At 40.1% G+C, this 16,213-nt stretch overlaps 1 protein-coding gene across 2 annotated transcripts in view; it reads right to left on the minus strand.

The window, feature by feature from the left end:
* heatr1 (HEAT repeat containing 1) overlaps window positions 1-16,213 on the minus strand; it is a 35,056-nt gene that overhangs the window by 16,507 nt on the left and 2,336 nt on the right. Inside the window, exons 3-22 of one of the 2 annotated variants that reach the window (XM_060863858.1) lie at window positions 14,330-14,546; window positions 14,060-14,201; window positions 13,623-13,724; window positions 13,379-13,525; window positions 11,070-11,281; window positions 10,799-10,929; window positions 10,345-10,444; window positions 10,134-10,238; window positions 9,229-9,346; window positions 8,356-8,463; window positions 4,083-4,178; window positions 3,674-3,762; window positions 3,360-3,571; window positions 3,153-3,274; window positions 2,822-3,016; window positions 2,184-2,352; window positions 1,803-1,951; window positions 977-1,169; window positions 694-866; window positions 263-424 (exon numbers count right to left, since the gene is read on the minus strand). In XM_060863858.1, the coding sequence (XP_060719841.1) occupies window positions 263-424; window positions 694-866; window positions 977-1,169; window positions 1,803-1,951; window positions 2,184-2,352; window positions 2,822-3,016; window positions 3,153-3,274; window positions 3,360-3,571; window positions 3,674-3,762; window positions 4,083-4,178; window positions 8,356-8,463; window positions 9,229-9,346; window positions 10,134-10,238; window positions 10,345-10,444; window positions 10,799-10,929; window positions 11,070-11,281; window positions 13,379-13,525; window positions 13,623-13,724; window positions 14,060-14,201; window positions 14,330-14,546 (2,942 nt within the window). The remainder of the gene's footprint in view (window positions 1-262; window positions 425-693; window positions 867-976; window positions 1,170-1,802; window positions 1,952-2,183; window positions 2,353-2,821; window positions 3,017-3,152; window positions 3,275-3,359; window positions 3,572-3,673; window positions 3,763-4,082; window positions 4,179-8,355; window positions 8,464-9,228; window positions 9,347-10,133; window positions 10,239-10,344; window positions 10,445-10,798; window positions 10,930-11,069; window positions 11,282-13,378; window positions 13,526-13,622; window positions 13,725-14,059; window positions 14,202-14,329; window positions 14,547-16,213) is intronic. The other variant, XM_060863857.1, reaches the window with a different exon arrangement.

The following is a 16,213-nucleotide window of genomic DNA, read 5'->3' on the forward strand; positions in this document are numbered from 1 at the left end:
GTATAGTCAGTAAACTTCCCATCTCTTTAACTATAAATTCATGAGGCCTAGTAGATAAATGTGATCCTGTCTTACAAACCAGTGCAAAAGTGTGTTTTGACAGTGGGATAATTCCAAAACCCCTGAATTACTTTATACCTTCACTGTAAGTCTAATGTAAGTCACCAATATTTTTTAAAACATACTTTCAATAGAACTTTAGTCATAAGAGATCATTCTGCTGCATGCACAAACTCACACAGAGAACACAAAGTGCTTATACCTCTCCACTGACATCTTGCAAGGCTCGCAGCAATACTTTGGCCATGTAGGCAGGGCAGTCAGGAGACCTCACACACTGCAGAAGCTGCTCTACAGCCAAGAGCAGCTTGTTTCTGCCCTTCCCTGTGACAGAAACCGCTTCCTCGTACAGCCTACACAGTGCCTGAAGCCAGAATGGGACACAACCATAAAAATAAGTATACACACAATATAAGAAATACCTCTGTACATCGGCTTCCTCGGGCGCACGTGATTAAAAGACTGTCAGCTAAGGGTTGAGAAAACAAACGTTCAAAACAGTAGTTTTGCTAAGAAATAAATGCACTGAGCAATCCCAATATAATTCTGTAGTAGAACTTAAGCTTAGGTAGAAATGGCAGTAATATTATACACTGATTATATAGAATCTGTTAACAACAAGCAGCTGGTGACCTGAGTGAGGTAGGAGGGATCAGCAATGAGCTCCTCAGCTGATAGAATCAGCTTCTCCAATAGAGGGTGGTATGGAGTGGAGGTGACATGTGCAAGAGGTTGCAAGACTGCTACTGCTGCCCTTCTCACCTCTCTCACCTCACAACTCAGACATCCCAAGAGAGACGGCACCACTGCAGGCAGCAAGAAAACAAGAAGTTGTTCAAAATGAACAGCTCATGTGTATTTGTTGTAAGAACTTGTTAAGCGTTGATGTAAAGAAAGTGTGAGAAGGTGTCTGTACCTGATGAGGAGTGTGATGCCAAAATGTTAAGCTTTTTCACCGGGAGGGCAGTAAGTAGCACTTTACCCACGCACAGCGCCTGAGTCTGCAGCACTGCTGTCACATGAAACTCTAACTGGTCACTTAAGTTACTGCAGTAACCCCACAGCAGAGACAGAAACTTAAAGAGATGCTCTGGCTCACTCAGGTGAACCTGGGAGTCAGAAGTAAAAGCAGAAGAAAAAAAGGAGGTTAAACTGCAGGATTTAATTTGCCATCATCGAGTATTTATCATTTATTACAGCAACCAGGACAAAACTACAATCTTAATCTCAGTGGCATATGACCCAAGTGGAGGTTTACACTGTATAATGTTTGTAGTGATTGTCAGTACAGTCCAGAGCCAAACGAAAGGCACCAGCAGCAGTTTGAGGGTCACTGCAGTTCAATGGAGACGTATAAAACTTTATTATAAAATGTAGTACCTCACTTTTCCCCTACACTTTTCATACACAAGAGTGAAAACCACCAACTAAAACAAATCAGGTAAATATCTTTGTGTTGGTTACTTTAGCAGTTAATATTTTTTATTCTTTTACAGTATACTTCACATTTGTACATTTTAATGGCATATCTGATCTTAAGGTTATTAGAAGGGGCCATGAGCCATTTCCTGTATCTTTGTTCAAAGATAATTTAGGTTTGTAACTGTTTTGTCATCATTTCTTTTCTTATCAGACAACTTACCACCATAGACAGGTTTTAAAGGCATATAAGCCAAGTGTTACTTTGTTCAATGCTCCACTTGTTAAAACTTTTATTTAAGCAGTTAATGCTTTTATTGTACCTGTAATAAGGGTTGCAAGATGGCTCTAAAACTGGAGAGCAGGGGTCCCTGACTAGCCCCAGACACAACCATATCAAACAGGCTGCAAAGCAACTGCAGGTAGCAGCAGGTATTCATATCTAGCTTCTCAGGGTTCCACCAGAGCTCCCCTGAAACACATAATAAGATACTGAAAAACAGATGACACACCTTCCAGTTTCTCAAAAGATATTAAAAGGTAATGGCAATTAAAAAAAAAAAGAAAATGAAAAAAAAAAAAATATATATATATATATATATATATATATATATATATATATATATATATTAAATAAAAATAATTATTTTTTAAATAATTGCAGGAAATTGTTTTTTTTTACACTTAAAAATACCTAACTGTACCTTTAAATGTAGACTCAGGACATTTGAGGCTGTTAATGAAGTGCTGGAGTAGAGAAAGAAGCAGCAAGCTATATTCCGTTTCTGTATTTTGTCCAGTGTGCAGTTTCAGTATGAATCCCGCAAGCATCTCGTACATGGGAAGAGACGGTTTGTCTTGGCCTTCAAATAGCTGCAACACAACAACAAATTTACCGCAAACCAACGCATACGGGACTATTTCGAACTGAGATCAAAATCCACAGTGACATGAGGAATTTTTGGCTACTAATTTAAATCCACGGCTAGTCATGTTAGTATTGATGCATGAACATGTCCCATATTGACCGTCACAAATGATCTTTTAATAATTACAGATTTTGATTTTTAATAAATCTTCAAAAATAAATTGACTTTCTCTTTAACGGATATTGTGTCTAGATTGATGGCCATAAAAGTAAACTGGATCCATTTAAAATGAAATGTATCACAGAATGTCCCATGACTGCTTGATGGTACGATGGTTTCACTAAAACAGGCTATGACTGATGTATGAAGGCTGTTACAGATAAAAGACAGTTTAAGTATTACAGTATTTTAACTACACCATCATGTAAATAATAATTTGCTTTTTTTCAGTGCAAGCGTGAAAGTGTTAAGACCTTATCTGTCTTTAGTGCGTAGAGTTTTCTCAGGGAGGGCTCAAGAAGTCTCAGGAGTATCTGAGCTGTATGGAGGTGTGTGCTCTCATTCAGAGACTCCAGAGTCTGCAGAAGAGCACAAATCAACACCACGAATGCTGCCTTCTCTCTCACTCCAGCACCTTGCTTGGCCAGCAATGCACATACCCCCTCAATCTGTCTCACATAAAGGAAAAAAAAAAAAAACAACAAAAAACAATCAGAGAGCCCTCTTAAAAAAATAAAGAAATGGAGATCAGTGTAATCAGAAAAATCAGCAAACGCGAATTCCAACGGTTGGTTAATGCCTTACAGCATTACGCTTAGTGGACAGCTCCATGCGGGCCAGGTTTTTCGTCAGAGTGCTGATGAGCATCTGGTTGGCCACTCTGATAATATCTGCTGGAGGAGTTTTCTCCAGCAACCCCCGCAACACTAACAACAAAGACAACAAAATCAAGTCAAAAGATTCAGTAATAAAAAAAATCTCTATAATTTACTAGAGCTTAAGTCCGTGTACCGTTGGCCCAGCCCTGGGTAAGAGGATGCTGGGACAGTAGATGCGTCTCAGCTACACACTGCGCCAGCTTCAGCTCTGCTGACTCGGGTACCGAATTTGTTATCAGCATGAAAGGTAGCAGCTCCAAGCAGATTTGGGCTCTCAGATCAGGGTTGGTCTCCCAAACTGGGAGGTCATCAAGAACTTGAATCGCTTCCTTCAACACTGAATACCTGTGAATGACGCCATGACAGAGATGATTACTTCTAGAAGGTGTACACACAGAAAAAATATATCACCAGCCCTAATAAATGTCTATTGCTTCGTGTACGCACCAAGCCTCAGTGTCTGATGGCTGGATCCGGTGAAGAACAGAAATCAAACAAGAAGTTGTCTCCTCTGAAATCATGCGGTCGAGATAGAGCTGGTGATCCATCATTAGAAAGAATACACGATTAGAATGCAGAAGAAAAAGGAGCAAAAGTTTTCATAACATTTTCTCATGCATGATATTTAAAAATGAAAAGTTTAAAAATGTTTTATGAAAGAATTGGGAAAAGACTCGTTTTAAATCTCAACATGTGCTTTAAGACACAGACCAAAATGTACTTTTATTATTTTATTGTTATAATCATGTGTTTGGGGTTGCATGAATAAGTGAACGTTTCCTTTAATAAAGTAACATCTGTATGTCTATGATACAGCATGCTTTACTGGTGGTCATGGGACTTGACGTTCTCCTACCTGTAGTGCTGAGAGTGTTGACAGCACAACATCGGGCACATCATCCTTCAACCTCTCAAGCAATGCATCCTTTAGGAATGCCTCATCAAAGCCTCCCTTATAGTAGAAACACAAATTTTCAAATTACAATAGGTTCAGTTTCAACAATAAAGGTGTTAAAACAAGAATGTGCAATGGTCACTAAGTAAATAGCAAAAACAATAATAAATTAAAGCTGCAAGCAGCATTTCCCGGGTTCAACCGTTTAAGGCCTTTAGGGAGTTTAAGGCCTTAAAGGATTTTCACATACACAAAGTGACAAATAAACAAAGTCATATCGGTGAGTCTACAATCCTCGTGCGAAGCAAAACGAAGTATGAAAACATACTTGGCAATAAAGACCATTCTGATTCTGATTCTGAGACTTTGCCTTACGAGTCAGCACAAAATTGGGTTTTTGGACCTATGGGGGCAAACGCGTTTTGGGGCGCTGAAGCGCCCCAGATTGTCCGATTCCGCTGAGATTTTGGCCCTGAGTAACTGTGACCAGTACTACCATCTGACGAGGTTTGAGCTCTCTAGGCCTTACGGTTTGGGCTGCACGACCGTCTCTAGGGCGGAATAATAATAATAATAAAAATCCTAACAAAAACAATAGGTTTCCAGCGCTTCGCGCTTGAACCCTAATTAAAGCTGCAAGCAGCATTTCCCAGGTTCAAGTGTTTAAGGCCTTTAGGGAGTTTAAGGCCTTAAAGGATTTTCACATACACAAAGTGACCCACAAGTTACAGAGGGTGGCACCCGCTCCTAACCTAGTGTCTCTAATACAGAAAAGCTTACCAACGTGTTGCACAATATATGTCATGTGAAGTACTCACCTGTCCAGTTTTCCCCAAAATAAACAAAGTCATATCGGTGAGATCGTTCAGATTCTGAGACTTTGCCTTACGAGTCAGCACAAAATTGGGTTTTTGGACTGATGGTGGCGCTAGAGGGCTTTTTTTTTTAAAGGGGGCTGTTTTTAGTGATTTTTCCATTATAGTGCCACCAAGTGGCCAATCGCCACGGTTTTTGATCTGTGACCTCAGTTTGACCTCTTTCACACGTCTCCCAGGTTTGGTGTTGATAGCTCATTTAGTTCTTGAGTTATTGACATTTTAGTAAAACTGGCTCCTCACAGTCCAAACGTTTTGGGGCCCCTTAAGGACCCTGAATCAAAATTTCAACTTTTTTTCGAAGATTATTGACATTGAGACTCCAGAGAATATTACTGCACTGGATTGGTCTCGACCAGGCGAAAAACCTAGGACTAGTTTGCAAAAGTAGGTTTTTCACCTGATCAAGAATAATTAATGAACAATTTGATTGACAGCATTTTTCCAAGAGGCTTTCCAAGTTGTTCACTATGTGGAGACCTATCAAATGATATAAAGCACTTGAGATTTGGACATGTGGTTTGGGAGTTATGGGCACAAACGTGTTGAGGGGCGCTGAAGCGCCCCAGATTGGCCGATTTCGCTGAGTCCTTGGCCCTGAGTAACTGTGACCAGTACTACCATCTGACCAAGTTTGAGCTCTCTAGGCCTTACGGTTTGGGCTGCACGATCATTTCTAGGGCGGAATAATAATAATAATAATAATAATAATTAAAGCTGCAAGCAGCATTTCCTGGGTTCAAGCGTTTAAGGCCTTTAGGGAGTTTAAGACCTTAAAGGATTTTCACATACACAAAGTGACAAATAAACAAAGTCATATCGGTGAGTCTACAATCCTCGTGCGAAGCAAAACGAAGTATGAAAACATACTTGGCAATAAAGACCATTCTGATTCTGACTTTGCCTTACGAGTCAGCACAAAATTGGGTTTTTGGACCTATGGGCACAAACGCGTTTTGGGGCACTGAAGCGCCCCAGATTGTCCGATTCCACTGAGATTTTGGCCCTGAGTAACTGTGACCAGTACTACCATCTGACCAAGTTTGAGCTCTCTAGGCTTTACGGTTTGGGCTGCACGACCGTTTCTAGGGCGGAATAATAATAATAATAATAATAATAATAATAATAAAAATCCTAACAAAAACAATAGGTTTCCAGCGCTTCGCGCTTGAACCCTAATAAAAATCAGAACGAATACAATAGGGTTCCAGCGCTTCACACTTGAACCCTAATAATAATAATCCTAACAAAAACAATAGGTTTCCAGCGCTTCGCGCTTGAACCCTAATAATAATCTGAGCAAAAACAATAGTGTTCCAGCGCTTCGCGCTTGAACCCTAATAATGATAATAAAAATCCTAACAAAAACAATAGGTTTCCAGCACTTCGCGCTTGAACCCTAAAAATCAGAACAAATACAATAGTGTTCCAGCGCTTCGTGCTTGAACCCTAATAATTAAAGCTGCAAGCAGCATTTCCTGGGGTTCAAGCGTTTAAGGCCTTTAGGGAGTTTAAGGCCTTAAAGGATTTTCAAAACTTTAAAGCCTTTCAAGACTTTAGGGCCTTTCAGGCTTTTAAAGTCATGTGGAAACAGATTTGATGTTTTCTAGACTTTATGCATCTAGATCAATTATGAAAAAGACCATTTATAGCTAATGCAATCCATTGGAAAAATATGGTTTATATATCTTTTCAACAATTATAGTGCACATCACATTATTCACTTATATTACACAGCTCACTTGCGTCACACTGCTCACTTGCGTCACACTGCTCACTTGCGTCACACTGCTCACTTAACACACATTACTCACTCCATTATTTGTAACCTATATGCAATTACATCAGTAATGGAAAAGCCCATTTACAGCCAACGCAGTCCATTGAAAATACATGGTGTGCAGCTTTTTGCCAATTACAGTGCCACCTATCATCCGATCAAGATAAAACTTGGCATGATTGTTAAAGGTCATATGTCACATGTGCTCAATGAGTGTGGTATAAATTAGACTTTTCGTTTATGAGTTATAGGCTTTGAATTATTTTGTGCCACGCCCATTTCATAAATAATTCTTTAATGGCAAGCCAAAGGATAAAGTTCCACTTTTTTTCGATAATTATTGACATTAAGACTCCAGAGAATATTACTGCACTGGATTGGTCTCGATCAGGCGAAAAACCTAGGACTACTTCGCAAAAGTAGGTTTTTCACCTGATCAAGAATAATTAATGAACAACTTGATTGACAGCATTGGTCCAAGAGGCAAAGTTGTTCAGTATCTGGAGACCCATCAAATGATATCAATATTGTGTGTATTTATTAAGCACTACGTGATTACAGTGGCGTAAAACTCTTTAGCGCCAACTAATGGCCAATTTCTTTCAAATTTCTTACAGACCTCTAGGACCACGTGTCGAACATGCCCACCGAGTTTCATTCCGATAGGCCTCCATTAACCTTGTCTAATTGGTGCTCAAACGTCATTTGCCGATGACGGCCATGTTTTTTGAGACACGCCAATGTCCTTACATACACTCAAGGCACCTTGGACAAAGACACTGCACACCACGTTTGAAGTCAATCGGACCAACACTTGCATAGTTAGAGCTGTTTTTAGTGATCTTTCTGTCATAGCACCACCAAGTGGCCAATCGCTGCGGTTTTTGACCTGTGACCTCAGTTTGACCTCTTTCACATGTGTCCCAAGTTTGGTGTTGATAGCTCATTTGGTTCTTGAGTTATTGCCATTTTAGTAAAACTGGCTCCTCCCAGTCCGAAAGTTTTGGGGCCCCTTAAGGATCCTAAATCAAAACTTTTTTCGATAATTATTGACATTGAGACTCCAGAGAATATTACTGCACTGGATTGGTCTCGATCAGGCGAAAAACCTAGGACTAGTTCGCAAAAGTAGGTTTCGGACAAAATGCGCTATAGCGAAAAAAGATTAATGGCGGAAATGAAATCGGAGATATACGTTTTTTAAGTCATGAGTCAAGGATTCCAATGATATAAAGCACTTGAGATTTGGACATACGGTTTAGGAGTTATGGCCACAAACGCGTTGAGGGGCGCTGAAGCGCTCCTATTGGCCGAGTCCTTGGGCCTGAGTAACTGTTTGAGCTCTCTAGGCCTTACGGTTTGGGCTGCACGATCGTTTGTAGGGCGGAATAATAATAAAAATCCTAACGAATACAATAGGTTTCCAGCGCTTCGCGCTTGAACCCCTAATAATAATAATAAAAATCCTAACAAAAACAATAGGTTTCTAGCGCTTCGCGCTTGAACCCTAAAAAAAAAAAAAAGTGTTGTCTTAACAGTTTATGGAACGACATATCTCAGCACTTTCCTCTCAGCATACCTGCCCAGAGGTTAGAATCTCTTTCACATGTTCCATAGCCACGATCCTCACAGCAGACACGGGGTGTTTCAGACTGAGCATCAGAGAGGTGTCGGAGTTCGCCAGAACCTACACATATGTACAACAAATTAAAAAGATATTACAATTGTATTTATAAATGCATAAACTACTGATAGCAGAATTTTAATAGTCAATGAAATACAAGTGAAATAACATGAGAAATACTGCTTTATGTTTAAAACAATATATGTAACAGTTTTCTGATCAATTTAACATGCTTATACTAATATTATATAAAACAATATAGTAACAGAAACTATTTTTTATTAGGAGAGTAGAATCTAGGTGCAAGTGTGTTATTTTATATAGACTGCAATCTTATTTCTAGTGAGTATCTAAAGTCACTTTAATGTCTGAGGACACTAACGTGATCTTTAAGACCCGAATGCCTGAATTTATTTTCTGTGCTGTTAGGTGACAATCAAAATGTAGATTTACTGCATACTATCTAACTGGACAATTTACATTGGTTTAACAAACCTACTTTGCGTACAGTAACTTGCATAAACTCTACAACCAAGAACTAGCCAATGTTAGTTAGCTATTTCACAAGCTAACGTTAAATAGCTAAACCACATCCATGTTGAGGAGTTGCCCATAAGTGACCCATTTAGTTTTCTTTGTTTTACAAAACACCAGGGTGTTTTTTCCTAAAGAAAAGATTTCATTGGTACAGAAGTCTCTGTTCCAATACTGTTCTGAAAGCAGTTACATCTTTTGGGAGAAAGAAAAAAAAAAAAAAAATCCAGCTTATTCTCAACACTTAAATTCACAATAGATATGATTGAGAAAAACAAATGCTACTCAGCCTACCTGGTGCTTTCCACCGCACATGGAAAGAGACAGAAACTGATGCAGGAGGTTCTTCTGCTGAGCTGAGCACATCTCACCCGTACAACTCACCAATACAGTATCCAGAGCACCGGGATACCTGCATCAGTGTTACAGAGCATTACATTACAGAGCAACACTCTCTCCTCTTACGGCCAAGTGGAAAGTATAAGCACAATTATTTGAAAGGCATCTGCGTAACTGAACCCAACTTCATGTCAATGCAAATTTGTATTTAAATAAGCCATCTGTAAAGTTGAATTCAAATAAAATCAAAGAAGCCGATGATTCAGCAAGTGTGTTACAGGGCATGTATTATTAGGTTTTTAATTATGTTATAAAGGCATATATTAGATGAACAGTTCAATAACCTGAAGCGGAGTTAGAAAAAGGAAAAATGGGTAAGTGTAAGGATCTGAAGAAAATTGATAAGGTCCAAATAATTGACAACTAGAAGACTTGGTCAGAGTATCTCCAGAACCTCAGGTCTTGTGGGGGGTGGGGGGTTCATGCGGGACAGAAGGTCTAGCATTTATTTCACCCATAAATCATTAAGCTCTGGGCCATGACCTTGTCGTTGGTTCACCAGTTGTCTTTCCTAATAACCACTTTTATTAGCACTAACCACTCATTGCAGACAGGAAGAAAGACCTGATGTTTTGAGATGTTCCTCCCCAGTCGTTTAGTTAACACGATGTCAAAGTAGCTCAGATCCTTATGCATGCCCATTTTTCCTGTTTCCAACAAACTGACTTCACACAAACCCCAATGTATCCCACACCTCGTCAGGTGGCATCGTAAAATCTGAAATTTTGGTGGTGAAATGATGGTGTACGGAAAGGCTTGAGCTTTTAAGATATCACAATGAAGTTGTGAAGTTGACTCACTTGCGCTCAATGTGCCTGACAACTGGTTGGATCTTCTGATTAAGGGAGGAGAGTCTGTCTGAAGGAAGCTTTGTACCACAAGACAAGTATCCCTCAAGGAGTAGGCTGGAAATGCCAACAAAGGCTTATATTAGTCTTCAGTTTTTATATTCCAGAGCACTGAACACACATTATAGCATGAAGGAACTGATTTGAAGCTAAAACAGATTACCGTGTCACTGTGTTCGCCAAGCTGGTGGTAAATGGAAGGTTCTCAATGACTGACTCGAGTAGCCTGCATTTTGAAGCACTGTGCTCGTTGTCCAGCTCATCTGTTGGTAAGTAATTATTATTATTCAAAAGTAGTGTAAGAATTTGCTACAATTTGTAGTGTAAGAATTTGATAAATTCTCAAAATATCTAAAAATATATTGGTTATGATCTATTTTTATCTAAAAATATGAGAGTGGACAACATATGCACACAGAACATGTAAATGTAAAAAGACTAATCTGCACAAATGAGCTCCCAGGTGCCTATATTTAAACAGTGTTGCTGTATTTGATGGTGGAGAGAGCTGGGACTAAAAGCCATGATCAAGGAAAACCCCAGTTCACACATTTATCCGATATTAAGCACATTTTAAACATGCATCTATAAGTTTTAAACAACTGTATGAACTCTACCGTTTTGCATGATGACCACGTTAGTGAGCTTCGGCAGAAAGTAGTGCAGCAAGGAACTGATATCGTAGGAGGCTGCGATACACTGCAGGCTGGGCACTAGAGAGGGAACCTGACAGAGGTACTCAAACGTCCTGTGTGGAGGAGGGTGAAGACATTACTTATGAAAGTCCATCCATCAACAGATAATAAATAGTAAGACTATTGTTATTAGTTAAACAGACCAAAAAAAAAACCCCAAAGAACTAGTTGTGGAGCAAGCAGAAACACTCACTTTTGTCCAATGACACTTTCTTTCTGGTTTTGGAGGAGGATGATGAGGCACGACAAGCCCTCAGAAGTCAGTGCTGGAGCACTAATAACTGACCTGCTCACCTGTCGTGCCAGCGAGTCCAGCAGCTCAGGTTGCATCACTACCTTCACTGCAAGCTGACACACAATCATGTATGTGGCAGCTTTGTAGTCCAACAGCTCTGATCTCAGGCCCTGTACAAACGTATGCTGTAGTTATCTCCACATTGTCCGGTTTTTGTAGGCTTGGTATGCATCTCAATTTTACACCAAATTTTTTACATCATGCAATTACAAATTTATACCATTCTCTATTATTTTGACAATAATAAAGGATTACCTCACATCAAATAATAAATACAATTTATGAGTGGAGAATCTACATTATACATAATATAAAAATATTTGTATACAGGCAAAGTCACTTTTGGGAAAAAACTTTTATATATATATATATAATTGCTGTCAGTCTCCAGAAATTCTACCCATACACCTACTCTATATCATACATCCATCACCATGGTAGCTAACCTGCATAAGTTTAGTAATGGATACACATGTAGTTTCATGATGCACCATCAACATGTAATAAAATAAAGACTTGGAACAAGTGAAAACTGGACAGAATTTTAGCCAAATCTTTGGGGCTTTTTACACCTGGTCACTTCATGCATTTTCTGTGATCAGATAGCTATCCGATGGTAAAAAGACCAGGTCTAAATGCCCTCCAAAACATTTTCGAGACAGATATAAATCCGATCGTTCAAACCACTTCAGGAGGTGGTCTGGGACGCATTTCAGATGAAACTGGACAGGTGTAAATGAATGTGGTTGTTCAAGCCACATACGTCAGCAGTGAAAATGCAGCAAACAGTAAATGCTGTTTTTTTGTAGCATAACCATCGTAACAAGTTTTCAACTTCTTTTTGATTGCATTCTGAAAACCACATGCACCAAAGCGTGTTCCATTTCAATTAACCCGGAAATGAGGTAAAATATATTTGCATTTTGGGCGGGAGTAGAAAGATCGGATTGGTATCCGATTCGCCAAGACACATTTATGTGGCCTAATGTAAATGGAACAGTTTTAACAAATCAGATAGCTATCGGATCAGAGAAAACACATGAAGTGACCAGGTGTAAAAAGGCCCTTAGTTCCCTTAGGACGTTAATTGAGGTGGCCGAAGGTGGAACTTTCGACTAGGCCAGGGGTCGGCAACCTAAAACACTCAAAGAGCCATTTGGACCCGTTTCCCACAGAAAAAAAAACACAGGGAGCCACAAAACCCTTTTGACAACTAAAATGAAGATAACGCTGCATGTATCGTTTTTTACTTTTATGGAAAGTATAGAAAAAACTGTAGTATGTTGTATTTATGAAATCAATGAGCTGCTACCGAGTAAACGAAATTTTATTTCTGCAAGCAAACAAAAATATTTTGAACAGTTTGAACTACCCTTAACAAAAAAGACACTGGATTGAAGGTTACTTTCAAATAAAATGTTCAATGTCTAATTGAGTCCTCTTCGTATTCATGGCCAGGGCTCTCAAGTTTTGAAGACAGGCAAGCGTGACATCTCCAACCCCCCCAGCAACCCCAATTTTTTTCATTGGTTGTTGCATTAAATCTTACCCAGATTTTATATTTTCTGATTGGCTATTGTGTAGACTCTTTTTTTGATTGAGAGTGACTGTCACTCTCAATGCGTGACACTTGACAGCCCTGCATGACATCAAAATTTTAACTTGCCGGCTGCAGTAAACCAAAAATGCGTCTGCTTCTGTGTGTCGGATTTCGCAAGTCAGCAGTTATGACGCACATTTTGAGCGACAAAAAAATTAAACACAGATTATTTTAATGTTACAAGAGCATCATAATCTTAGAATTTAGAATTACATTTTTTTAAAAGCTAACTAACTAAAATAAAATAAATTTAAATTAAATATTTATTTTCCAAATCTACAGGGAGCCGCAGCAGAGGGATGAAAGAGCCACTTGCGGCTCTGGAGCCGCGGGTTGCCGATCCCTGGACTAGGCAATCCCCTACAACTGAGCATCCAAATTGTTATAGAATGCTGAATTAACATTTTGCATTTCAGTCTCAGGTTCTGAATGCTAATGAAAACCAAAGGATTAAGAAGGAAAAAAAAGGAGGTAATACATTATGCGCTATCCTAAGGTGCATGGAGGAGGCTACGAGATCTTTAAGGTCTTGTGCTAAAATGAAACAAGTCAAAGGCATGAGTTAAATTTCAAGAATTGTAAAGCCAACTGTAAGATATGGACTCACCAGTTGTATACATGGAAGCAACTTGGCTATGATAGAATTGGACACTTTCTCCACTGCCTCCAGAGCGGGAACAATGGTTGCCGAATAGAAAGAAAAAATCACTCGCAGCTGCCCACATTTTCCGCCGTGACCAAACTGTGAATAAGCCTAAAGATACAGTAATATTGCCTCATTAATCAAGCCACCATAGTACAAATCTCTGTATGAGACCAAAACAAATCAGGCTTGGGTAAAGATGCTTTACCTCAACTGATTTTGTCACCAAGGTGCAGATGAAATCCATAAACCCCAGATCTTTATAACAGTGAGTCAGGAGTGTTCCTCTTGCCAAAGGAACTCCAGGTTTCTATGGAGAAGGCAGATAGTAAATAAAGAGAGACAATCTTACTGTCTCACTGTACTGATGGGGTGGGTGCAGGTTTTCATTCCAACCAAGAAGAAGCCACACCTGATTCCACCTGTTTAATCAGTTGTTCTTGGCTTTTAGTAGACTCTGGTGTGGCTTCTGCTTGGTTGGAATGAAAACCTGCACCCACACTGGCCCTTTGTGGATAAGATTAGACAACGCTGTCTTAACATATAACATAAAAACAACAGTCATTTTTCTATGCAGCTTTTTTTTCCCCCCCATTAACAAAGCATAAACATTTTCCCAACCCTGTACCAATTAAAAATGTTTACCTGAAGTACATGCAGCCAATGCCACCGGTGTGTAGGGTCATCTAGCTTAAGAAGCTGAATGACTCGAACAAACACTTTGGTTTCATGGTATGGCAACACACAAGCAATCAGACTGTCCTGATTATACAAGTGGATGTGGAACCTTAAAGACAGTCATAAAAGAAAAATATTCAGCATACGCTTGCCAAGTGTCTGCCTAGATGTGCATTCAGCTACAGACATGCTCAATAAACTATGAGATAAATAATGATGTAATGCAAGATATGACACCTGTATACAAGCCATTCCAGGCACTTCAGCGCAGGCTTGAGCAGGAAGTATGGGGACAGACGAACGAGGAACTGTGAGATGTCCTTGTCTAGTTTCTGGTTTACCTCCTTGGACTGCACACTACGCTCAAGGCTTATAGAAGCCTGGCTAAAGAGGATTTCCTGAAACTCTGCAAATGCTGGCTCAATTCCAAGCAGCTCATCAAGCCCTGTGCAACCTGCATAGTTGAGATTCAGACTTTAATTAAAAAAATAAAAATAAAAATAATAATAATAATAATAATAATAATAATAATAATAATAATAATAATAAATATAGCTGTGGTACCGGGGTCAAGCAGTGGTACCGGGGTCAAGCTGATCAGATGCGCTCAGAACATATCGCTGATGAACCATACCAAGTTTCGTAGCGATATGGCATTGCGTTGGTAAAATACTGAACTTAACGTGAAAATTCAAAATGTGTGTGTGTAGATGTGAGTGCGTGTGTGTGTGTAAGTGTGTGTGTAAGTGTGAGTGTGTGAGTCAGTGAGTGTGTTTGAGAGTATGTGAGTGAGTGAGTGTGCGAGTGTAAGTGTGGGCGAGTGTGAGTGTGTAAGTGAGAGTTTGTGTGTAAGTGTATGTGAGTAAGTGCGTGTGCGTGTGTAAGTGTATGCGCATGTGTGTGAGTATGTGAGTGTGTGTGTGAGTATGTGAGTGTGCGAGTGAAAGTAAGTGTGCAAGTGTGAGTGAGTGTGTGTGTAAATGTGTGTGGAAGTGTGTGTGTGTTCCTCATATGTGAAAACATACTTGGCAATAAAGACCTTTCTGATTCTGATTTTGCAAGAATTTTGCCTTTAGGCCTTACGAGTCAGCACAAAATTGGGTATTTGGACTGTTGGTGGCGCTAGAGGCTTTGAGCCCTTCGGGGCTTGACCCCTAAATATAGCTGCAAGCAGCGATACCGGGGTCAAGCCAATCAGATGCGCTCAGAACATGTCGCTGATGAACCATACCAAGTTTTGTAACGATATGGCATTGCATTCGTAAAATGTGTGTGTCTGTGTGCGCGTGAGTGTCTGTGTGCGCGTGAGTGTCTGTGTGCGCGTGAGTGTCTGTGTGCGCGTGAGTGTCTGTGTGCGCGTGTAAGTGTGTGTTCCTCGTATGTGAAAACATACTTGACAATAAAGTGTGTGTGTGTGAGTGTGTCTGTGAGAGTGTGTCTGTGAGTGTGTGTGTGTGTAAATGTGTGTGTATGTGTATGTGTGTGAGTATGTGAGTGTGCGAGTGAGTATGTGAATGTGCGAGTGTGGAAACTTGGTATGGTTCATCAGCGACATGTTCTGAGCGCATCTGATCGGCTTGACCCCGTGTGTGCGCGTGTGTGTGTGTGAGTGTGCGTGTGTATGTGTCTCTGTGTGTGTGTGCATGTCTGTGTGTCTGTGCGAGTGTGTGTGTGAGTGAGTGTGTGTGAGTGTGAGTGTGTGAGAGTGTGAGTGTGAGAGTGAGTGTGAGAGTGAGTGTGAGAGTGAGTGTGAGAGTGAGAGTGTGAGAGTGTGAGAGTGTCTGTGTTTGAGAGTGTGTGTGTGTGTATGTGTGTAAATGTGTGTGTCAGTGTGTGTGTTTGAGAGGGCGTGTGTGTGAGTGTCTGTGCGTCTGTGTGAGAGGGTGTGTGTGTGTGTGTGTGTGTGTGTGTGTGCACGCGCGAGTATGTGAGTGTGCGAGTGAGTATGTGAGTGTGCGAGTGTGAGTAATCGTGCAAGTGTGAATGAGTGTGTGTGTAAATGTGTGTGTAAGTGTGTGTAAATGTGTGTGTAAGTGTGTGTTCATTGTCTGTGTGAGTGTCTGTGTGTGTGTGTGAGTGTCTGTGTGTGTGTGTGAGAGGGTGTGTGTGTGTGTGAGAGGG

This window comes from Tachysurus vachellii, chromosome 2 (genome assembly GCF_030014155.1).
Source record: "Tachysurus vachellii isolate PV-2020 chromosome 2, HZAU_Pvac_v1, whole genome shotgun sequence".
Lineage (NCBI taxonomy): Eukaryota > Metazoa > Chordata > Actinopteri > Siluriformes > Bagridae > Tachysurus > Tachysurus vachellii.